General features: G+C 38.7%; 1 protein-coding gene across 2 annotated transcripts; it reads right to left on the bottom strand.

Annotated features, from left to right (window-relative positions):
- Positions 1-244: 244 nt before the first annotated feature.
- Positions 245-20,180, bottom strand: LOC133558872 (hyaluronan-binding protein 2-like). 2 transcript variants are annotated; one of them, XM_061910007.1, is made up of 13 exons: positions 20,072-20,180; positions 15,976-16,126; positions 15,808-15,900; positions 15,571-15,681; positions 10,995-11,111; positions 10,800-10,910; positions 10,558-10,729; positions 4,321-4,412; positions 3,862-4,240; positions 3,642-3,784; positions 1,158-1,292; positions 912-1,057; positions 245-840 (listed from the first exon to the last, which is right to left on the bottom strand). In XM_061910007.1, exons 2-13 carry the CDS (start codon positions 16,037-16,039, stop codon positions 676-678), a joined length of 1,728 nt encoding a protein of 575 aa, XP_061765991.1. In that variant the 5' UTR covers positions 16,040-16,126; positions 20,072-20,180; the 3' UTR covers positions 245-675. The 2 variants fall into 2 exon arrangements, with proteins under 2 accessions (XP_061765991.1, XP_061765990.1); XM_061910006.1 differs by lacking the exon at positions 20,072-20,180 and adding an exon at positions 19,831-19,996.
- Positions 20,181-26,883: the final 6,703 nt, after the last annotated feature.

Consider the following 26,883-nt stretch of genomic DNA (forward strand, 5'->3'; position numbering starts at 1 on the left):
TGTTCCTCCAGATTTGTGCTGTATTTGTAATTAGGAGGGTTAATTTACCAGCACCATCTGTCAGGCGATGCTGATTCATTGTGTTATTTTTTGGCATATCCTGTATGCTTCACCTTCTGCATGCTACAGTGTTTTGCTATCATTCCTAATTCCTGCATTAGTATTGTAGCTTTTGCCTGCTGTTCCCATTTCACCTGCATTCTCTGCATCCTGGGGTCAAGCCAACAATCGGAATGCGCCACTCTGATGTTATTGGATGTTCATTTCAGGTTTTATGTCCTAATGGATTCTAGATTCAATTCACTTATGTACGTGTGAACATTGCAAACATGGATAATTTCTGGTCAAAACCAAGATTGTGGGATATCTTTGTGTACAAGCCACTCCATAAGCAATTAAACACATTACATCACAAGCAAATATACAGACAATTTCAGTTGTTGTCCTTTAAAATGACCTATTGGATTGAAATAATTATACTTACAGGAAAAACAAAACACAAAATTCCAAATCAATAGTTGGGTTTGTAGTGTATCATTATCATTAGTGTTATTATCTAAATAGTAATAAAAATAATATTAATGATAATAATAATAATCATTATTATTAGTAGAAAATGGATGGATCATTATTATTCACCCAGAGTGCTATTTTACTCTTGTAGGCGGCTGTTTATCAAGGTTTGGCTTGAGTCTTTGACTTGATCCAATCCAGGAAGTTAGTGACCCGAGCATACACCCCCGGTTTATTCTTCTTGCCACACTGATCTCCCCAGCTAACCAAGCCGTAGACAACGTGGACGTTGTTCTGCTCACAAGTGAGCGGTCCTCCAGAGTCACCCTGCAACAAGATTAAAAAGGTCAAATCAGATCTTCACTGTATGAGTAATATGTAACTTGGACCTCACTCACCTGGCATGAATCTACCCCTCCTTGTAGGTGGCCAGCGCAGAACATGCCGTTATCCAAAACATTGCCATAAATCTTGCTTTCAGAGCATTTATCCTGGTTGATCAGCAGAACGTTGGCTTGCAGCAAATGGTTGGAACCGTAGTCGGCTGCACATAGGAATAGCGATGTGAATTACAGTAGTAAAGTAAGGTTATTTCAATGGAAACAAATAAATTATCCTGTGGAAACTCTATTTGAAGAACTTACATTCCTCAGTTGCACCCCAACCAGATATGGTACATTCCATCCCGTCATCTAGTGGGCCGTCAGGCAAGCAGGCAGTCTTTACGAACTGGGTCTCATTGGCACAAACACCATCAGTACCTTCCAGTCTTAGCAAAGCTATATAAGTGGATAATATAATGAATATTCTTAGATACACATAATCATGTCTAATTATTTTTTTATTATGCTGACAGTTTTGGCTGATCTTTGGACTCATAAAAATAGTACATACTGTATACCACAGTGAAAGGCCAAGTTATAATGCCTTTTTAACTGTTGCCTGGTTATCTAATGCAGCTGTAGCGGGAAATGAAGAAAGACTATGGGTGATCGGCTAGAGGTTTGCATGTAATATAACATGTGCAAACTTGATTGTGCACGCAAATCTGATCTACTAGTTTTGTGCTATTTTGCTCTGATATGAGCATAATAGAGAGTGCAATCCATTCAGTGTATCTGTTAATAGTTCAAGTTAAAAAGTTAAAGTACCAACGACAGTCACACACACACTGCCTTTTGATCCATCATGAGGGGAGCAGTGGGCAGCAGTGGTGGCTGTGCCTGTGAATCATTTTTATTGATTCAACCCCCAATTCCAACCTTTGATGCTGAGTGCCAAGCAGGGAGGTAATGGGTCCCAGTTTTATAGTCTTTGGTATGACTCGGTCGGGGTTTGAACTCACAACCTACCGATCTCAGGGCGGGCACTCTAACCACTAGGCCACTGAGTAAGCTATGATGTCATGATGTATATGCAAAATATGCAGTATGCTGATTATCAGAAGTCCCATAATACTGGGGAGAAATGATGCATATATGGTCATAAAGTGCTTGCAATATGATTTATCAAGACTAAAACTGTTCTGCGGCCGTTTTGCATTTACATTGTATTTAGTACATTTGAAATATTTGTGCAAATTGGCACGGTTACACACAAAATGACTGTGAAGGGGAGGATATAATGCATTTTTTAAATTTTGAAAGTAATTCATTTCTTTTTTTTTAACTGAACCATTCTAAAGAATAACAACAACTTCCAGCCTAATGTTGAACATTTCAAATAATTACAAATTCTATATTCAAACTTTTGAAATAAATAGAAATGTACATATGCACACAGTCAGTGTATAGCATGTTTTGGTCATTGATTTATTTTTTCATGAGGGGGATTCATTTACTTTTAAAATACAATTTTTATTTTATTTTATACTGTCAAAGAGCAATAACCACAGTACGTCATTATATCATTCTGTGTTTATGTATAAAAACCCACTGATCTGTGATCCCCTGGTCTTTCTGACACAAAATACAACCAAACACAGTTTTTTTTCCCTACAGGCAAAATTCAGTTTCAATTAATGAAAAAACCCCCAACATGTTTTTGATCATTTATTGTCTGCTGACTGGTAATTTTAATTTTTGTCATATAACATATCACATAGGAATCCAACTGTTTTTCATCTAGTACAGTGGTTCTTAACCTGGGTTCGATCGAACCCTAGGGGTTTGGTGAGTCGGGCTCAGGGGTTCGGCGGAGATCAAGACATACCCGACTCATCGTGTAAATAAAAACTTCTCCCTATCGGCATATTACGGATACGGCAAGAGCAGAAGTCACACTGATTTGCAGGTGTGTAATTTGTTGTGAGTTCATGCACTGTGTTGGTTTTGTTCTTTGAACAAGGTGATGTTCATGCACGGTTCATTTTGTGCACCAGTAAAAAAACATGGTAACACTTTAGTATGGGGGACATATTCACCATTAATTAGTTGGTTATCAACATGCAAATTATTAACATATTGGCTCTATTAAGTACTTATTAATGCCTTATTCGGCATGGCCTTATTATAACCCTGACCCTAACCAAATAACTCTAAATTAAGTCTTTGCTACTTAGAATATGTTCCCCTAGTGTCCGAAAAACTCTAACTTAAGTCTTTGTTACTTAGAATATGTTCCCCATATTAAAGTGTTACCAAACACATATAACTCTGTCTTGAATTTGAAAAAAAACATTTTATTTTTTATTAAAGAAGGGTTTGGTGAATTCACATATGAAACTGGTGGGGTTCGGTACCTCCAACAAGGTAAAGAACCACTGATCTAGTATATAATTGCTTTTCTACATGAAAAATATTAACGCTTTATGTCAACACTTTAACACTTATTTTTCAATTAAAAATTCTGTATTTTTTTTTTTTTTGTTGCTTTTCTATAATCAAAATGAAATTTAAATAAACCTATCATATTTTCTTTTTCAATTCCCTTTTATAAAACAACAATTCAATGACCAAAAGATACATTGACCCACACACACCGTTTGCTATGTCGCTGTGCCACTTACAGCTAATTTTGAACTGGTCTGAATTAAATTTACGCTAAAACAAAAAAAGATCTAGAATTGTCCACCAATATTTAGATTTAATTAAAAATGTTTTGATGTTCAATTCTACAAAATCACTCACCTATGTCATTGTGAACTGATGTTGAAGTCTCCCTGTAGTTCTCATGCACAATAGCCTCTTCAACGTTAATGATCTGTTCAGTGGGCTCGTCAGCATCCAGAGACAGTCCCCCCATAACCACCTGAATGTCATTTCTTGGTTCGCTGTTCAAACACATGAAAGGTAACACCACAAGTTGAAGATATTTGCACGTTTTTGTATCTATTCAGATTGTTCTTACATGCAATGTCCAGCTGTGAGTACCCAGCAGCTTTCAATAAGAACGCCTCCACAGATGTGCTTGTGTGACTGGGCAGAGCCCTCTGGTCTGATTTGGAGGGACACCTGCCAAGGTGTGGCCCCCGGTGGCACCTTCAATCCTCCAAAGATCCGTGTAGAGACTTTCTTTGGCTGAGGCTTCCCACAGGAGCTGAATTGTCGTGGCGAAAGTGTGGCAGTAGGTACAACTACACTAGCTTGGGGAGCCTGGGTGGGTTTTTGGTTTGGGTCAGCTGTTGGCGGCTGGGGATTTTGAGTAGGCTGAGGGGGAGCTGAAGGCGCAGGGGTGGCAGGGGGGGCTGAAGGCGCAGGGGTGGCAGGGGAGGCTGAAGGGGAAATGTCTAAGTGCCACCACAAAGACATACATATATGAGACATTACATTTGTTTATGTGTGTTTGAAAGACAAAGAGTTGACTTACCATCAGAGCACTCATTGACATCACAGTAGTTCCACAGCAGCTTATTGCCTCTTCTGAAGAAACACCACGGCATCAAGTCTCCATCTGGATTTCTAAAGGCAAAAAAAAAATCTCACATTAGGGGTCAAATTAGGGCCTTGGCAAAATCTTATTTTTTAACTCCAGCCCTTGCATAAATGTTCAAGTTTCTTTACCTGAGCTTTGTGAAACATTTGAAATACTTTTAGAATAAAACTTGAATTTAATTTGAGGCATGTTTTGAACTAAAACAAATTGATGGCAAATAAATAACATATTTTCCGGACTAGAATAAGCAAATCCCTTTTTCCTACGCTTTGAATCCTGCGACTTGAAAAACGGTGCGACTAAAATATGGATTTTTCTTCACTGACGGTCATAATATTTTGTGTTAAACAAATAGTTTTCATAAAGCTCCAACAGAGACACTGAAAAGGTGTGATATTATTTGTACTACGGCACCATCTTTTGGACCGGTTGGCTCACTGCACTTGCTGCAGGTTGAATGTCTACAGCAGGCCAATTCAACTGGCGGCTTGCGGGCCACATCCGGCCCACCAAAGCTTTTTTCATTTGGCCCTCCGAACATCATACCACCCCACATGGGACAACAGCAAGGCATATGTGTCACGATGAACCCTAATAACAAAATAAAAAATAAGTTGCAAAAATTTACTTTTAATAATGACTAAATAACAAAGTACGAATTGATTAAGTCATTGTTATTTGTTGGACCTTTTCAGCAACGTAAACAGTGTTTTAGACAAGCGGCAACAAGGGTAGACATACACACATGTGAGCTACATTATGAAACTTGGTCAAAAGATATTTATTTTCCTTTTGTTTTAAAATGACTGAAATCGTGATGTATTTTGTATTCATGGTCGTGTTGTTTTTTGTTTAAGAGTAACGCTGGGCGATCAGAGTTCGCTTAATACATGTAGCGCTAAATATGACCAGTAGAGGGCAACGCTACACCCTAGGTTTAATTGTGATGAGTCATTTACTGTTACATTATGTGCAATGTTTGATGTACTGTAGATGTTGTTTAATTTCTGTAAGCGTAAACATATGTAGTTGTGTGAATGTATTGAGACTATACCTATGTAAAATACACAATAGACATTATTTAGGTAAAAGACACAATGGACGTTATACTTTAGTAATGTTTATTTTAACCTTATATTTTCAGACTTACTATGTAAATGAATAAATACGTTTAAATTAATCCAATTCAGGAAGGAACATCGATCCACAATAAACCTTCTGGAGCTTCTGTTTCTTCGTACCGGCAACTAGCTGCACACGCTGGAATTGAGTAGCAAGAGAAGAATAATACATTTTTTGATAGTGCAGTGTCAAAGCTCAAGTGTTTACTTTGTAATTAAAGGCCTACTGAAACCCACTACTACTCACCACGCAGTCTGATAGTTTATTAATCAATGACGAAATATTAACATTGCAACACAAGCTGGGCATCACGGTGGAAGAGGGGTTAGTGCGTCTGCCTCACAATACGAAGGTCCTGCAGTCCTGGGTTCAAATCCAGGCTCGGGATATTTCTGTGTGAAGTTTGCATGTTCTCCCCGTGAATGCGTGGGTTCCCTCCGGGTACTCCGGCTTCCTCCCACCTCCAAAGACATGCACCTGGGGATCGGTTGATTGGCAACACTAAATTGGCCCTAGTGTGTGAATGTTGTGTGTTTTTCTGTGTTGGCCCTGCGATGACGTGGCGACTTGTCCAGGGTGTACCCCGCCTTCCACCCGATTGTAGCTGAGATAGGTGCCAGCGCCCCCCGCAACCCCAAATGGGAATAAGCGGTAGAAAATGGATGGATGGGCAACACATGCCAATACGGCCTTTTTAGTTTACTAAATTGCAATTTTAAATTTCCCGGGAGTTTCTTCTTTTAAACGTCGCGTAATGATGACGTGTACACGTGACGTCACAGGCTGTTAGGAAATATTAGCGCTGCGCACACACACAGCTAAAAGTCGTCTGCTTTAACGGCGTAGTTACACAGTATTTTGGACATCTGTCTTGCTGAATCTTTTGCAATTTGTTCAATTAATATTGGAGAAGTCAAAGTAGAAAGATGGAGTTGGTAAGCTTTAACCTTTAGCCATACAAACACATGGTGATTCCTTATTTGAAATTCCCGGAGGTGAAACTTTACTATGGATCACAGTGGTCAAGCGAACATGGATCCCGACCGAAAGTCAACCAGCAGGTTTCGGTGAGAAAATTGTGGTAAAAAGTTGCTTCTTACCGGAGATCAGCTGAGCTTGTGCCGCCCATAAAGCTGCCGTCGACTTCCCTGAGACACTGCGCGTCAAGACACCCGGGGACACACACCACCGACTAACAGGTACTGTTAAACTCACTAAAACACTAGCAACACAATAGAAAGATAAGGGATTTCCCAGAATTATCCTAGTAAATGTCTCTAAAAACATCTGAATCCGTTCAAATGCAATCCCGTTTTTTTATTTTTTCTCGTCCGTCGCTATCAATATCCTCAAACAGAAATCTTTCATCCTCGCTCAAATTAAAGGGGAAATTGTCGTTTTCTCGGTCCGAATAGCTGTTTTTGTTGGAGGCTCCATTAAAAACAATGTAAATATGTGAGGAGCCGTCAAAATGTGACGTCATCGTCTGCAACTTCCGGTAAAGGCAGGGATTTATTGTGGATGTTCTCTACTAAATCCTTTCAGCAAAAATATGGCAATATCGCAAAATGATCAAGTATGGCACATAGAATAGACCTGCTTTGCCCATTTAAATAAGAAAATCTCATTTTAGTAGGCCTTTAAGAAGACTAAGTCTCAAAAGAATATAACCTGCAGAGGCACTTCCTGACAAAACATCCACATTTCAAAGTCCGGCGCCCGAGCCCTTGGACTCTTAAAACTCTGGCTTTCTTCATTATGTAGTTGAATAGCCCTGGTCTACAGTGTTTCCTACTGTTTAGTGCCGTGAACCGGAAGTACAACTGCCGTTTCGTCTGCTAGCCATCCATGCCATACTACTCGTATGGTTTCTTCATTCATCACCCGAGGAACTATTGTAAGTTTTACAATACAACTCTTTTACGCTTCATAATGCGCCACACATTTTCGATGGGAGACAGTTCTGGACTGCAGGCGGCCCAGGAAAGTACCCACACTCTTTTTTTTACAAAGCCACGCTGTTGTAACACTTGTCTTGCTGAAATAAGCAGGGGTGTCCATGATAACGTTGCTTGGATGACAACATATGTTGCTCCAAAACCTGTATGGACCTTTCAGCATCAATGGTGCCTTCACAGATGTGTAAGTTGGGCACTAAAACACCCCCATACCATCACAAATGCTGGCTTTTGAACTTTGCACCTATAACAATCCGAATGGTTATTTTCCTCTTTGTTACAGAGGACACCACGTCCTCTGTTTCCAAACATAATTTGAAATGTGGACTCGTCAGACCACAGAACAGCTTTCCACTTTGCATCAGTCCATCTTAGGTAAGCTCGGGCCCTGTCAAGCCGGCGGCGTTTCAGGATATTGTTGATAAATGGATTTGGCTTTGCATAGTACAGTTTTAACTTGCACTTACATATGTAGCGACCAACTGTAGTTACTGACAGTGATTTTATGAAGTGTTCCTGAGCCTATGTGGTGATATCCTTTACAAACTGATGTCGGTTTTTGATGCAGTACCGCCTGAGGGATCAAAAGTCCGTAATATCATCGCTTAAGTGCAGTGATTTCTCCAGATTCTCTGAACTTTTTGAGGATTTTACGGACCGTAGATGGTAAAATCCCTAAATTCCTTGCAATAGCTCGTTGAGAAATGTTGTTCTAAAACTGTTCGACAATTTGCTTACAAAGTGGTGACCCTCACCCCATCCTTGTTTGTGAATTACTTAGCATTTCATGGAAGCTGGTTTTATACCCAATCATGGCACCCAACTGTTCTCAATTTGCCTGCACACCTGTGGGATGTTCCATATAAGTGTTTGATGAGCATTCCTCAACTTTATCAGTATTTATTGCCACCTTTCCCAACTTCTTTGTCACGTGTTGCTGGCATCAAATTCTAAAGTTAATGATTATTTGCAAAAAAAAAAAAATGTTTATCAGTTTGAACATCAAATATGTTGTCTTTGTAGCATATTCAACTGAATATGGGTTGGAAATGATTTGCAAATTTTTGTATTTCGTTTATATTTACATCTAACACAATTTCCCAACTCGTATGGACACGGGGTTTGTATAATGTATATATAATATGTAAAAATTACATATATGGTATATTTTGTATTGCTACCACGGTACATTTTTAGTCTACTTAATACCTGCATTATCGTTTCTATCCGTTCCCTTTCCATCCTTTGAAACTGAGCTACAGTGTGGAACAATTTCCCTTGTGGATCAATAAAGTTTGACGAAGTCTAAGTCTATAGCAGGGGTTGGGAACCTATGGCTCTCGAGCCAGATGTGGCTCTTTTGATGACTGCATCTGGCTCTCAGATAAATCTTAGCTGACGTTGCTTAACACGATAAGAAATTAATAATTCCACTAGTAATCACAGTGTTAAAAATAACATTGAAAATATAAAACATTCTCGTGCATTTTAATCCATCCATCCGTTTCTATCGCACCTGTTCATGAAGTCGCATTAATGGTCAAAAGTATTTATTTTATTGTTGGTTAGCTTCAGAATAACAAAGTTATTAAAAAGAATAAGAGACTTATTATACTCTAAAAATGTTGGTCTTACTTAAAAATGCATGCATTTAGTTGCTGTAATCAGGGAAAGTCCAAATAAAAGAGGAGGCGTAGAATTCTCTTGTCAGAGCGAGGGACGACACCGTACAAGGGTACAGGTCTGTGAGTTTCTCCTCATTGAGCTAAATTGAATCCTGTCTCTGTTTAATTCCTTGCTTCTTGTCTGTTTAATAGATGTCATCAGTGTTTGAATCTGACAGTTGTATTCGGTGTTAAAAATATTAAATGGCTCTCACGGAAATACATTTTAAAATATTTGGCTTTCATGGCTCTCTCAGCCAAAAAGGTTCCCGACCCCTGGTCTATAGGTTCACCCTCGCTCATGAACCAATTACATTGGGACTGTCTGTGAATGTAGATTGTGATTACAACTTCATACAGTAGGTGGCAGCATGGATCATAACTCTGCTTTTAAACACACTTCATATGCATCTGCTCTGCCAGAGAATAAGAAGATGTTTGCAGGAGGGATTATTGCTGCAAACGTAGCGTATTAGTCATATTTGGCCAGTATTCAGACCCTTCGAGATACCCATTTTTCAAGCAATTGTAGTAGTACCTTAACTAATGAGTTTACTTGGGTCTGAGCCAGAGCGCTTAACTCAAACTCAAATCAACATCTCCCCATCCATCCATCCATCCATTTTCTACCGCTTATTCCCTTTTCAGGGTTACGGGGGGCGCTGGCGCCTATCTCAGCTACAATCGGGCGGAAGGCGGGGTACACCCTGGACAAGTCGCTACCTCCTCGCAGGGCCAACACAGATAGACAGACAACATTCACACTCACATTCACACACTAGGGCCAATTTAGTGTTGCCAGTCAACCTATCCCCAGGTGCATGTCTTTGACATTAATTCAAAGCAATTTAATGAAATATGATAAATATTGTTTAAAAATACAATAGAATATACTACTAACAACTACACTAGTTTTATGAATTAATCTACAGTATTTATCTTGGAGAGTGGACTTTTACGGTATTCCCTTTTTGCTGCTTCTCCGTCAAACACACCATTAGCCGCCTCACCATATGTATATTATTTCATCATCCTGGCGCTTGACTCAATTTGCTTCAATATGGTGCAGACTACCAGCTCAAATTTCTTTGCCAAGTTTGTGACACACCCTGTCTTTTTTAATGATCTATATCCTCAATTCAATAAATTGCATCCACTTTTTCTTCTCAGGACTGTCCTTCACACTCACTTTCTTCTCTTCCACGGTCCCTGCCTAAACGCTATTCCTCTCTCCTGCAGCGTCCATTATAATTACATGCACATGCGTAATGGCCGTCGATGCAAATTAGACTATATGCTCCTTGGAAAAAGTTTTCTTGTATCTGCTCTTCATGGCCATTCTTAACACAGAGATGTCATATCAAGGGGCACGGCGGGACAAATTGCCAAGCAAGACACACTGTTACAATTATAGCGAAATAGCCCACCTGCAGAAGTTATGAGGACCAAGGCCGTCACTGTCCTCAAAGTTGTTGAAAGGATCCGTTCCCTTCTCCAGGATGAAATGGGAGTTCCAATAGAGGCATTCAGCACCACCTACCGTCTCGCTCACATTGCCACGATATGACTCCCCGTCATCAGTATAACAATCATTTGGGCCTTGGAATGATAGCACTCTTGAATTAAGTTCAAATAATGAGTCAAGGATTATATGTAGTACAGTATTTACCAACATGGCAGAACTTTCCTGTGAATCCCGGCGGACACTCGCAGTCAAAGTCGTTACCATCCTTGATGCACGCTCCACCATTCTTACAAGGATTAGGTTCACACAGATTATCTGAGGAAGAAGCAAAACAACTTTATTTCGTAACCTTAGGCATGATTAAAAGCAGGCATTTATTAGTTTTGATCAATTCCTCACATGTTCTGCAATTTGGAGGCTGGAAGGGCTGCTTGCATTTGCACTCATAGAACGGAGGGGTGGAAGTCAGCACACAATCGCCACGGCCACATCTACCTCTCTTGCAAACTTTTCGACCTGAAATGTTAATCCATTTTTATTTTTGCAACGGTTATATGCTGTTTGGAACCAATGCCTACACCCGAATACAGGGCTGTCAAACTCATTTGCTTTGAGGGCCACATTGCAGTTGTGGCTGCTCTTAGAGGGCCACATGTTACATTAAATACATATGTAAAGTATGAATATAAACATATAATAGCTTTGTTACAAAATATGCAAAAGCAACTGTTATTGATTATTACATTTTTTACAGATTGATGGATAATTTGCTTTGAAATCTTAGGTCGGGGGTCAGCAAACCGTGACTCTAGAACAGGGTTCCTAAACTTTTTGACCCAGGGGCCGCACTGGGTTAAAATAATTTGGCCAGGGGCCGGGCTGTATATAAATATATATATATATATATATATATATATATATAAATATATATATATATATATATATATATATATATATATATATATATATATATATATGTATATATATTATATATATATATATATATATATATATATGTATATATATATATATATATATATATATATATATATATATATATATATATATATATATATATCTATATATATATATGTATATATTAGGGCTGGGCAACGATTAAAAATTTTAATCGAAGTTAATCACACTATTTCTCTGATTAATCGTGATTAACTGCATTGTATACGCAAAGCCCAATAATGAATACAAAAGTAGTGTGTAGTGCACCTTGATTGGAATATTCCCCCACATGAACAAAAGCGCCAAAACATTTGTTGTGCAAACGCAATTTAAATCATTCCTTGTTAAACAGTAGCAGTTAAATAGCATATTTTATGAAAATCAACTCAAAAAATGTAAATACAAACATTTAAGCTTATTACTACCACTGCCAGGGTATTTAAGTTATCCTGTTTGTCATGGATAATAAATATAATCTACATACAAATCTCTGAGCCACAATCATAACATCTGAACAGGCAATTTCTGAGGTAACAGCAGAAACATTTTTTTTATCAGGGATCTTATGTTTAAAAAACCTATATTATAGGTAGTGGGCTGTTTTAGGGAATTTTTGATCAAATTATCCGTAGTAGCAATATTAATAATGTCGTGTTTATTCTGCGTAGTGCACTTAAAATAATTATGACCATATCTAGGAATTGATATGATGGGAATTTTCCGATTGTTTGCTTGGTGCTTTGATAAACTGAACGCATCATATACATGGTACTATATTGTGATGTTATGAGCCAGGGAATAAAAGAACTACCCTACCCAGCATGCAACAGGAGTGACGAGCATGCGCGGTAGCCCGGTATAGGTTGTGTCGCCATGACGGCATCTTGTATGTTGTGATATGCACGCTCTTAAAAGCAAACGTTAAGAACTCAGCCAATACGCCTCGTCTGCATTATTCATAAATGAACAGACAACACATATACTCCGCTGCTTCACAGGCCGCTGGATGTAGCCGGCAAAGTATTCCCATGCTAGCTAGCCGGTCTAGCAAGCACGCGTCATTCAGTCCAAAACGGCCCAATCTATCCACATTCAGAATTGTCTGGCAGTCGTAAGTGATCCCGAAGTGACCACGCTGTAAGCCAGCCATGAAATTTGCAGAGTTGTCCGGTATTTTTGCCAAATGTTCCATCTTTACCAAGAGCCCCTCAACGCCGGGCGACGCCATCTTGTTAAAAAAAGGCGTTAACAAAATAAAAGCATGTAAACAACATACGCAAATGTGCGATAAAATAATTGTCGCGTAAATAGATTGATGAGTTAACTCATAATTAACGCACTAATTTGCCCACCCCTAGTATATATACATATATATATATATATTTAAGTAGAGGCAAAAAGGGCATCGACGTGGATCTAGCTTCATACATTGTATGTATTTAGATTTATATATATATTGATAAATATAGATATATAGATAGATATAGATAGATATAGATAGATATGGATAGATAGATATGGATAGATATAGATAGATATATTTGCGATGAGATGGCGACTTGTCCAGGGTGTACCCCGCCTTCCGCCCGATTGTAGCTGAGATAGGCGCCAGCGCCCCCCGCGACCCCAAAAGGGAATAAGCGGTTTAAAATGGATGGATGGATATATATATATATATATATATATACATATATATATATATATATATATACATCCCATCCATTCATCCATCCATTTTCTACCTCTTATTTCCTTTTGGGGTCGCTGTTGCCTATCTCAGCTACAATCGGGCGGAAGGCGGGGTACACCCTGGACAAGTCGCCATCTCATCGCAGGGCCTATATATATATATATATATATATATATATATATATATATATATATATATATATATATATATATATATATATATATATATATATATATATATATATATATATATGTATATATGCCTACCCCCAGACTAAACGACTCTGAATCCAATAAGGAATGTAACTGTCGCAAGAAACCTGATTGCCCTCTCAATGGGGGGTGCTTACAAACATCAGTCGTTTACCAAGCAAAGGTAATACGCAAGGACATTAGCACATCCGACACGTACGTAGGATTAACTGAAGGAGTGTTTAAAGCCAGATGGAGCAATCACAAGGCCACCTTTGGAAACCATACCTTGCGGAATTCTACAGAACTCAGCAAGCACATTTGGAACCTCAAAGACAATAATGTTAAATATTCAATAACCTGGCGAATTCTTGCATCCAGCACACCTTACAACAGTGGTAATAAAAAATGCAACCTATGCTTGAAAGAGAAACTGTTTATTATATATCACCCAGACCAGTCATCCCTCGACAAGCGCAGTGAAATCATTTCAACATGCCGCCACAGACGGAAACACGTCCTAGGTAACACATGAGCCAATCACCACGCCCCTATACCTGTGATGAGGTGGCGACTTGTCCAGGGTGTACCCCACCTTTCGCCCGATTGTAGCTGAGATAGGCACCAGCGCCCCACGCAACCCCAAAGGGAATGAGCGGTAGAACATTTTTACGGCTGTTTAGTAGAGGCAACAAGGACATCAGCGTGGATCTACCTTAGCTTCATACATTATACATATTACATTATATGTATATACATATATATATATATATATATATATATATATATATATATATATATATATATATATATATATATATATATATATATATATATATATATATATATTTATTTATATTAGGGCTGGAAAAAACACATAGGCTATTTCATACCTACAAGCTTGTTTCACGGGTTTCCCTGACCTAACGTATATTCCGCTCTACCCCGGTATTGAGCATTGTATAACGGATAAAGCACAGAAACTTCGGCTATATATAAATTTCGATACATCCATTTACTTTACTTACATTTATTTTCACGTAAAATAACACTCATTTTTAACGTGTGGCGACTTTTTATTTTATTTTGTAGTAGTAGCGACTTCCTCATTTATGGAATCCAGTTAACTTCCTTTGTTTTCACTTTATCGAACTGCGCATACAAGTGACGTCGAGGAATTACAGTCTGATCAAGAACACAATTTACCATTTTGGCCTGCAGTGCAAACGTAGTCAAAGTGGGATTTTTTCCCCAGTCTTCGCTGGTCACATAAATGATGTGGTGGGTCACATAAAATGATTTGGCCTGCCACATAAATTACATGGCAGACCATGTTAAAATTGTGTGGAAGACCATGTTAAAAATGACAAGGTGGGCCATATTATGGCATGCCATGTTAAAATTATGGGATGGGCCACACAAAATAATGTGGCCCGCCAGATTTAGCCCCCAGGCCTTGAGTTGGACACCTGTGCCCGAATACAGTGGTTCTCGACCTTTTTTCAGTGATGTACCCCCTGTGAACAATCTTTTAATTCAAGTACCCCCTAATCAGGGCAAAGCGTTTTTGGTTGAAAAAAAGAGATAAAGAAGTAAAATACAGTACTATGTCATCAGTTTCTGATTTCTTAAATTGTATAACAAATATTGCTCATTTGTAGTGGTCTTTCTTGAACTATTTGAAAAAAAAGATCTATAAATAACTAAAAACTTGTTTGAAAAATAAACAAGTGATTCAATTATAAATACAGACTTCTATACATAGAAGTAATCATAAACTTAATGTGCCCTCTTTGGTGATTGTAATAGAGATCCATCTGGATTCATGAACTTAATTGTAAACATTTCTTCTCAAAAAAATACATTTTTAACATCAATATTTATGGAACACAAAAGATCTAGCTGTCAACACTGAATATTGCATTGTTGTATTTTTTTTCACAGGTTATGAACTTACATTCATATTTTGTTGGAGTATTATTCAATAAATATATTTATAAAGGGTTTTTGAATTGTTGCTATTTTTACAATATTTACAAAAAAATGTCACGTACCCATTGGCATACCTTCAAGAACCCCCAGGGATACGCGTACCCCAATTTTAGAACCACTGCCCTAATAAGACGATTTCTCCAACCTTTCTCGCATCTCCTTCCCCTGTAAGGTCCTGGACAGTCACATTTGAAACCTTTTTTCCCTTTCTCCTCACAGACTCCATTATTTTCACACGGGTTGGGGTTGCATTTGCCTGAGAAAAAGTTGGGGAAAAGAAAACAAAGTAACATCAAGGGATTTAAAAGGCAATGTTGCATATCAAAGGATGACAGAAAGTGTGTATATATGTGTGTGTGTGTGTGTGTGTCATATTTCTTACCTGCTGGTTCTTGGAGATCAAAAAGCCATTCACTGACTTCATCATCCTCATCGTCGTCATCACCAAACTCCTCCAAAAACCCAAAGAAACGGTCTAAAAACACAAATGATGTGATTCAAACAAACGGCCATTATCTGTTATGTGTATTAAAAAAAAGAGATCAATTACCCGCTATTATGTCCTGAAATCGTTCTTTCCTTTTGTCCAGTTTTCCATGTTTAACAGCCCTCATTTCATTGTGCTCATGGTCATGCCCATGATGATGATGATGATGATGAGGATGATGATGTTGATGTTTTTTGTGCTTTTTAGGTTTTGTCTGAATCATTGGAAAGAAATTGGTTTGTTTCTAGAATGGTTGAACAAAATTTGGTTGCAGTCACTTTTTTTTTGTAATCAGTTATTTGAATGGCTTATTTAAATCCATTTAAATTCAATTTCAACACCAATAATCTGTATGCTGAATAGAGTAAACAATCAAACTTATGACGGTTATTCCCAACATCTGTGCCGCAGTGCATTAGTTTGTCGCGATAGATTAATCGATGTGTGGCGGAACATATTAGAACAGTGCCAAGAACTCCAGACACCCCTCATCATCAATTACATCGATTTCAAGAAAGCCTTCGACAGCATCCACCGGGAATGAGTATGGCAGATCCTCCAGCTATACGGTATACCTTCAAAGTACGTCAACATCTTCAGAGCCCTGTACCACTACGCCACCTGTCGAGTGAAACAGCACAACCGACGACTTTGACATTGTGACCGGGGTAAGACAGGGTTGCATCTTGTCCCCCTTACTGTTCATAATTGTCATTGACTTTGTCATGAGGAAGTCTGTCGTCGGAACAAACCTCGGCATTAAGTGGGGAGGGGACAAACTGGCAGATGTGGACTTTGCAGACGAGTTGGCCCAGCTCAGCCATTCCTACGCTGCCCTCCAAAAATTGACCAACAATCTGCATGACCAAGGGGAAAATGTTGGCCTGCGTACAAGCCAAAAGAAGACCAAGGCCATGACCTCCGCACAAGACGAAAACGTTCCACTGCTCACCGTAGGCAAACAAGGCATAGAGTACGTTAAGAACTTCACTTATCTGGGAAGCACCATTTCAAACACTGGAGACGCAGAAAAAGATGTACAGACTAGAATCGGAAAAGCTGCAGGAGTCTTCTAACGCCTCCGGAAAATCTGGTCATCAAAATCTATCAGTACGTCCACAAAGCTGCGCCTCTATATGTCAGTGGTCATCCCTACAGTGACCAATGCCTGTGAGACGTGGATGAAGACATCAAGCATTACAAACAACCCGGATGTCTTCCACCGACGGTGCCTCAGATATATCTTGAGGATCTCATGGAGAGACCACATCACCAATGAAGAGGTGATGAGAAGGGCAGGGTTAGCAACATTGTCCGACAGTGCGTGCTCTTTCAGTCATCCATTCATTTTCTACCGCTTGTCCCTTTTGGGGTCGCGGGGGTCGCTGGAGCATATCTCAGCTGCATTCGGGCGGAAGGCGGTATACACCCTGGACAACATTCACACTCACATTCATACACTAGGGCCAATTTAGTGTTGCCAATCAACCTGTCTTTGGAAGTGGGAGGCAGCCAGAGTAACCGGAGGGAAACCACGCAGTCACAGGGAAGACATGCAAACTCCACACAGAAAGATCCCTAGCCCGGGATTGAACTCAGGACTACTCAGGACCTTCGTATTGTGAGGCACATGCACTAACCCCTCTTCCACCGTGCTGCCGCTCTTTCAGTCAATTAGTGTGCACATATACAGCCCAGCCCCCGGCCTAATTTTTTTTAATTGGAATTTTGAAGAATTCATCTGAATGTGCATGAACTTTTTCTGTTCAAAATAGTTTGAAATGTCACATGTGAAATGTTTAAATAGTAACTGTCAGTTTACTCAACTGTGCCAACTGTACTACTATATGAGTACGTATTTTCTATTGTTTAATTGAAAATAAAACAGCAAAGTCCATTTGGCTGTCATACATTTTAATTATGAGACAAAGTTGTGTCAAAGTCATGATTTTTTTTCCATGCTTGAAATAACAAATTCTTACTTTAAAAAAAGTAGTTTTATGCTTGTGAGTGTTGATGACACAGCTTTGCAACAGTTGATATTCTAGTTTGAAGCATGTTTTACTCAATTTAGGTCATAACATCTCAGCAACAAGCTGTAATATCTTACTGAGATAATTTAGGACCATCCATCCATCCATCCATTTTTTACTGCTTATTCACTTTGGGGCTGCTGGTGCCTATTTTACCTACAATCGGAAGGCGGCGTAAACCCTGGACAAGTTGCCAACTCATTGCAGGGCCTAACTAAGGACCAAAACCCTTAAAACAAGTGAAACACTTGAACATAAAATCTGCTTAGTGAGAATAATTATTTTATCAGACAGAAAACAAGCAAATATCACCCTTATTTGAGATATTTAATCTTACTTAGATTTCAGTTTTTGCAGTGTATGATTAATCACAAAAATATCTTATGGAATATGTATAAACACAGATTAATCACACAAAGTATTTTCCAGGTCTCCTTGTACAGAAAATGATCAGCAGTGTCATCTGAGTATGTCAATAATCTGTTTTGCCCAAGCGATGGGTTAAAGCAGTGGTCCCCAACCACCGGGCCGCGTCCCGGCCGTGTCCCGATTGGTACCGGGCTGCAGAATCATTTTTTATACATTTTTGTTTAAAAAAAATAAAAAAATATATATATATATTTATTTTTTTATTTTTTATTAAATCAACATAAAAACCCCGATATACACTTACAAGTAGTGCACCAACCACAAAAACCTCCCCTTTTCATGACAAAAACGTCCCTTTTTCATGACAAAGAAAAAAAAAAAAAAAAGGACCCCCCCTGCCCCAAACCCCCCGCTTCCCCGCCCCCCGTCTAATCTTGAACAGGTTTGTGCTGAAAACAAGGTTTTGTTGTACTTGTGCAATGACAATAAATACCTATCCTATTCTACCCTATCCTATGTAGAAAATACAATTGTAAATTGGTCTTTGAGTGCAACAAGAATAGCTTAGTGTATTTAACACCTTTGAATTTGTATTTTAATCTTGTAAAATTAAGAACCAAATGCTAAAAGTATCGTAGGAGTTGTTGAGATGAAGCCAAAAATATATATATTTTTTTTCTGGTCCCCTTTATTTTGAAAAGTATCGAAATACATTTTGGTACTGATACCATCCATCCATCCATTTTCTACCGCTTATTCCCTTTTGGGGTCCCGGGGGGCGCTGGCGCCTATACCAGTACCAACATATTGGTATTGGGACAACCCTAGTTTTAACACTGTGTTTGAATATCAGAAAATAAAACACTGTACTTTAATCAGGTGATTATTTGGCTTACCACGAGATGAAGCCCGCATACCACTATTGAATCACTGCATCAAAGGAATGTTCCTGTATGAAATTCTGACAATAAAATGGCATACGTGGGAAAATATTGGAGGGATTTTTAAAGTTTATAAAATGTATGCAAGCAAATGTTTAACTACAATTATCGTGATTAATCAAAGTTCAAAGATAATACAACTAATCGGATTTAAAATGTTAATCAGTTGACAGCCGTATATAATATGGAAACGATACCCAGAGGCAGGAGTGACATAATTAACTTGTGTCATGCCATTCACATATTATTTTTCTTTGGTGAAGTGCTTTGAGATTTTCTCATTTAAAATATGTGCCTCGGGTAAATAAAGGTTGGGAAACACTGTTTTATGATGATTGCCGCACAAAAAAGATTCAATTTGGCAAATTGCTCTCCAATCCCAAGCAATAATTCCCATGGAAATGTTCCAACTTTGAAAAGTCTGTCAATGTTGCATTTCCGATCGTGATAAGTTAATTTACAGTGTTTAAAAAAATAAGATATGGTTAACAACTGGATGACCAGGAATAGCAAGAGTTAATATTGCAGCGTCGTGTACACTAAGCATCTAGCTGTAGGGATGAGTGAATACATACTTCAGCAGGGATGAGGATCACAACAAGGAAAAGGCAAAAGAAGATGAGCTTCAGGTTCATGATGGCAGCAGATCAGCCCAAAGGCGAGTGTGCAGCAGCAGACTGCTGCCACGCTTCAAAAGTGTTGCGTAAGTTTACTAACCTTTGATTCGCCAACTTTGTCTGGCATTTGGACTTCATGCAGGTCAGTGCTATTGATTTTTACTAAACTTGCAAAAATTACAGGTCAAATGCCACCCACCTGGAAAAAATAACCAGTCTTGTTTATCGTGCGATTTCCCTGAATGGACCAAGCAAAGGTGCTGAAACACACTCTGGCCTCAAGAAATCATGTAGTAATGTGCTGATGTGCTGTTTAGGTCCTTATTAAAATGACATATCCACCCTTGAGGGAAAAGTTCATAGAGCATATTTGCAAAGAACAAATTGTTTGTTTGAATGTAGACTTTGGATCTACAGAACAAACACAGGGTGGTCTCAAATAAACTTGACCTGTTATTCAAAGAGCCTTTACTCCCAAGTTCTGTGCAACGGGATGTAAATGACAAAGTCGAGGATATTTCAGTGGGGAAGGAACTTGCCCTAAGGATCAGAAGCCACATTAAGAGGTAGACAATATTCACACTGTCACTGAGCAGAAACTGAACCCACATTTCAGCCAACCTATTGTGTCATTTTTCATTCTATTATTTTGTCAAATAATAAGTGGTAGAAAATGAATTATTAATCTACCTGTTCATTTACTGTTAAAGGCCTACTGAAACCCACTACTACCCACCACGCAGTCTGATAGTTTATATATCAATGATGAAATATTAACATTGCAACACATGCCAATACGGCCTTTTTAGTTTACTAAATTACAATTTTAAATTTCCCGGGAGTTTCGTCTTCGAAACGTTGTGTAATGATGACGCGTACGCAAGACGTCACAGGGTTTTAGGAAGTATGAGTGCTGCGCACGCACACAGATAAATGTCGTCTGCTTTAACGGCATAATTATTCAGTTTTTTGGACATCTGTGTTGCTGAATCGTTTGCAATTTGTTCAATTAATATTGGTGAAGTCACAGTAGAAAGATGGAGTTGGGAAGCTTTAGCCTTTAGCCACACAAACACACGGTGATTCCTTGTTTAAAATTCCTGGAGGTGAAACTTCCACATGGATCAGAGCGCGGTCAAGAGAACATGGATCCCGAACACATGAGAAAATTGTGGTTAAAAAGTCAGTTCTTACCGGAGAAAGGCTGAGTTTGTGCCGTCCATAGCTGCCGTCGACTCCCCTGAGACACTGCGCGTCAAGACCACCGTGGACACACACCTCTGACTATCAGGTACTTTTAAACTCACTAAAACACTAGCAACACAATAGAAAGATAAGGGATTTCCCAGAATTGTCCTAGTAAATGTGTCTAAAAACATCGGAATCCGTCCCAATGCAATCGAGTTTTTTTTTTTTTTTCTAGTCCGTCGCTATCAATATCCTCAAACACGAATCTTTCATCCTCTCTTAAATTAATGGGGAAATTGTCGTTTTCTCGGTCCGAATAGCACTTTTTCTTGGAGGCTCCCATTAAAAACAATATGAATATGTGAGGAGCCGTCAACATGTGACGTCATCGTCTGCGACTTCCGGTAGAGGCAGGGATTTTCTCTTAGCATTGAAAGTTGCAAACTTTATTGTGGATGTTCTCTACTAAATCTCTTTAGCAAAAATATGGCAATATCGTGAAATGATCAAGTATGACACATAGAATGAACCTGCTATTCCCGTTTAAATAAGAAAATCTCATTTCAGTAGGCCTTTAATACCTGCTTACTTTCTCTTTTAACATGTTCCATCTACACTTCTGTTAAAATGTAATAACCATTTATTCTTCTGTTGTTTTTCGAAGCTTTACATTAGTTTTGGATGACACCACAAATTTAGGTATCAATCCAATACCAAGTCGTTACAGGATCATACATTTATCATATTCAAAGTCCTCATGTGTCTAGGGACACACTTCTTAAGTTTATAAACATAATATAAATATATAAAAAACCGAAAGAAGATGTTGTGATGCCAAAAAATATTGACGTAATCATAGTAGTATCAACTAGATACGCGTCTGTACTTTGTGTCATTACAGTGGATGTTAGGTGTAGATCCAAAATATATATTTTGCAAGTTTGGAATGCACGTGGAAACTGGCTCCATAAATGGCTGCGGCATTGTGGCAAAAATGTGGTGAGAGACAGCGGAAAAATAATCCTCCGTCCTTGTGCAGAAATAACTAAATATTGTCTATTCAGCAATCACATTGTTGAGCAGCTGGATGACTTAAGGCTGATTTAGATCAAGCAGACATCAAAATATATCTCCTATGTGAAAAAACGTCTTGCAACATTACTTTTACCAGAAGTCTACCAGAGCGCACCTTTGGCATTCTAAAGACTAGTTTCCATAAGCTAAACAGTAGATTAGATTGCACTGGAGGATCGCTTCCAAAAAGTGGTACAGATTATAGTTGTGTGCTGCATGTTCCGGAACATAACAAAACACTACAGGTTGGAGTATGATAACAAGAATGTGAATGGAAATGTCTCTTATAGCACTTTTGTACTTGGTATCAATTGTACATGCAGTCTTAATTGAACATCCGCAACACGCCAACTAATAAAACCTACATTATTTTCCAAGATGGCGCCGCAGTAGTGGCTGCTGTTGGCAGGAGCTCTGTGCTCTTGTATCATCCGTTGGGGTTCCTGATGTCTCCCTCTTGTTGTTATGTGTTTTTTTGCCTTTTGGTTCAGGACCCTTTGGGACTGTGTGACAAGGGGTGGCACTTCGTGACTTCTGCGGTGCTTTTTTGTGGACTTCTGGATCTGCCTCCTTGGAGCCTTTTGGCCATGGAGACCAGCTGCTGGGTCTCTGCCACACCAGAGTCCGTTTGGAGAAACTGGAGGAGATGCGGATGAAGAGACAGAGCTGCAGAGCTAGCACTGAGTTCCGGGTCGGACAAGCTTCACAGTGTCTTGGCTAAATGAGCAGGTATCGGACACCTCGGTCTCCTTGGACGTATCCTCGCTCATCTATGCGGACTGGACACAGGTCGAGAGTTGGTGGGCGGCCGAGGGTGGAGTAGGCTCTCTTGGTTGCTTTGTTGGGTCTGCTCCTGTCTCGAGCCATGCTCCCCCCACCACAGCAGACGATGGCGTGGAAAACCGCGGAGGCCACCACAGTGTATATGTTTTTTTGTTGTTGTTGTTTTACTTTTGTGGCTGTGTGTAGAAGTAGCAGCTGGTTCCATCAGCTCTGCTGTTTTAATGTCTTTAATGTGTTAGGAACTGATCATGGAGGTGACCCCAATGCACAGACAGGAGGCAAGGTTGAATTACAAAAAGGGAAAAATTTAAAAAGTCCAAAAAGAGTAACAAAAGACAATTGGGCAGAAGTGCACACCATGAATTACAAACAAAAACAGGTTCTTCAGTGGTCGGCAGGGGAAAAAGCCAGAGGTGAGAGATTACAGGACAAAGGAGAGACAACGTACCAGGACTGACGAGGTGAAGCGGGCGCATGCACGTGGGAAGTTCAAGAGACAATAACCGGCAAGACCAAGCTGTCAGTGACGAGCTTAAATAGTCCGAGGTTGAAATTGGTTGCAGGTGTGCCTTAATGTCTGCCCTTCGCTGGGGACTAATGAGCTGAAGGAAACAGACATCACAATAAAGGAGAAGGCAGGGAAATGATAAAACATAACATAATGTCCTTTGTGTTCTTTGATGTTTCCCTCTTACACACGTTTATGTTCCCCTTTGGCCTCAGGCTGGAAACCCTCTCCCGGGGCCCAGGCTTAGATAGATTTTTTTTCTCAAACCCACCCCCTTCAGCCATTACCTCTTTCTCACCTTTTATTGTTAGATACATCGTAAGTTAGCAGACCTGTTCTGTCTCCCTGTAATGTTAACGTGCACCCCGACTCAAACAAGTTGAAAAACGTATTCGGGTGTTAGGATTTAGTGGTCAATTGTACGGAATATGTACTGTACTGTGCAATCTACTAATACAAGTTTCAATCAATCAATCTTAAATGGGACTTTGCTGAAATCGTAATTTCCCCTTGAGGATTGATAAACTATTTATGATTTTGATTCTGATTATATAGATATGTTTTTTTGCACTTGTTATGTGGGATCTAAGCTGATCAGGCCCTTAAAGAACTGTACTAATCTACTTTTACATTTCTGCTACAGCTCCACTATCACTAACCTGAAAAAATAACATACTCCACCCAAAATGTAATAATGTTGTCCTGAGGCCCATTGGTGTCGTTTGTACAATCTTACAAACATGAACAAAGTTTTGTTTGGACAGCAGTTAAGTTTTAGTCAGTCTTTTGACAAAAAATATATTCTAGTTTGAGTCATTTTGAGTCATCAAAATTTAATTATATTTTGCCTAGTTTTAGTCAACTAAATTCCTCAACATTTAAGTCAACTAAAGGGACTAAAAAAACTTTCATCAAGTCAGAGGCGATGAAGCAGCTCACCGGCTCAGTATGACATTAACTGCATAAGCTAGTAAGCTCTCTGTGCACGGTGCAAGCTAGTAAGCTCTCTGTGCACGGTACCGCTAAAAGTAGTTCCTTGACATTAGCGCTTATAACAACAATATCGCTAATACTTGGTTAATAATCAATTCACAAGATGTAAATGGCATATTGCTCATGGCTTTTGGGTGTTTCATTAGAGAGCTTTTTGTGCGCAATAGAGTACTCCCATTGAGTACATTGTAAGAGTCAGTTTTATTGGCCAAATGTGTTAAACACCTTGCCTATTACAAATCAGAATGCATAAACAAGACGTATGTGTTCTTGTCTCTCATAATGATCGTGAACGATAGGCAGTTACCCTTTAAAGGGGTCATATTCTGATGTTTTTTTACATTTAAAAGACTTCCTTGTGGTCTACATAACATGTGATGGTGGTTATTTGGTCAAAAATTTTACATAGACTGTATTTTACAGACCATCCTCAAACCGCTTTGTAACCGTCTTTTCAGGTTACACCGTTTTGTAGAGGGTCTAATTTTCACCACTCCATTTCGATAGCATCTTTTCCTCATCAGCCATGTTGTAGTTTTTGGCACTTTCACATCAAGTTCAAACTCAGTGGAGGATGCTATCGAGAAAACTATCTTACTGTTTATTCCATTCCAATTACAGTAATATTGTGTAAAAGCCACTCCACAAATTTTATGGTCAAGTACTGGAGACTGAGTATTTTGCAGCAATGTACACAGTATATGTGTATGTATATATATAAATATATATATATATATATATATATATATATATATATATATATATATATACATACACATATACTGTATATATGTAGGTATGATGGTGTGTCAAAGTTTGATAATAATTGGTTCATGTTTTGGCAATTAATTTGTTCCTTATGGCGGAGCAGGTGGGAAAGGCAACAAAACTGATTGTGTTGTATGTAAAAGCCCAGTCAATTACTCAAGATGAGTCAAAAAAAACAAAAAAAAAAGGTTTAATTGAAGTAATGAGCAAAACAAAATTGACCTTGTAGCTAAATAGACGAAACAGAAACCAATATTTGATAGAAAAAAACAAAAACCTATTTATACCTGCATTTACATGCAAGGCTCTGTACAACAGTTAGGAAACTTATCATCAGATAACTGCTTACACATAACAAATGTATCAATGCAATATATATATATATATATATATATATATATATGTATATATATATATGTATGTATGTGTACATATATATATATATGTATGTATGTGTACATATATATATATATATATATATATATATATATATACATACATATTATATATATATATATATATATATACATATATATATGTGTGTGTGTATGTATGTATGTATGTATTTGTACATATATATATATACATACATATTATATATATATATATATATATATAAATATGTGTACATTATATATATATATATATATATATATATATAAATTATATATATATATATATATATATATATATAAAAATATATATAAAAATTTATATAAAAAAACGGAAATGCTGATTATCGGTCCTGCTAGACACCGAACTCTATTTAATAATACAACTCTAACATTTGACAACCAAAAAATTAAACAAGGCGACACGGTAAAGAATCTGGGTATTATCTTCGACCCAACTCTCTCCTTTGAGGCACACATTAAAAGCGTTACTAAAACGGCCTTCTTTCATCTCCGTAATATCGCTAAAATTCGCTCCATTCTGTCCACTAAAGACGCTGAGATCATTATCCATGCGTTTGTTACGTCTCGCCTCGACTACTGTAACGTATTATTTTCGGGTCTCCCCATGTCTAGCATTAAAAGATTACAGTTGGTATAAAATGCGGCTGCTAGACTTTTGACAAGAACAAGAAAGTTTGATCACATTACGCCTGTACTGGCTCACCTGCACTGGCTTCCTGTGCACTTAAGATGTGACTTTAAGGTTTTACTACTTACGTATAAAATACTACACGGTCTAGCTCCATCCTATCTTGCCGATTGTATTGTACCATATGTCCCGGCAAGAAATCTGCGTTCAAAGGACTCCGGCTTGTTAGTGATTCCCAAAGCCCAAAAAAAGTCTGCGGGCTATAGAGCGTTTTACGTTCGGGCTCCAGTACTCTGGAATGCCCTCCCGGTAACAGTTCGAGATGCCACCTCAGTATAAGCATTTAAGTCTCACCTTAAAACTCATTTGTATACTCTAGCCTTTAAATAGACTCCCTTTTTAGACCAGTTGATCTGCTGTTTCTTTTCTTTTTCTTCTATGTCCCACTCTCCCCTGTGGAGGGGGTCCGGTCCGATCCGGTGGCCCCGGTGGCCATGTACTGCTTGCCTGTGTATCGGCTGGGGACATCTCTGCGCTGCTAATCCGCCTCCGCTTGGGATGGTTTCCTGCTGGCTCCGCTGTGAACGGGACTCTCGCTGCTGTGTTGGATCCGCTTTGGACTGGACTCTCGCGACTGTGTTGGATCCATTGCG

This window comes from Nerophis ophidion, linkage group LG09 (genome assembly GCF_033978795.1).
Source record: "Nerophis ophidion isolate RoL-2023_Sa linkage group LG09, RoL_Noph_v1.0, whole genome shotgun sequence".
NCBI classification, from domain to species: domain Eukaryota; kingdom Metazoa; phylum Chordata; class Actinopteri; order Syngnathiformes; family Syngnathidae; genus Nerophis; species Nerophis ophidion.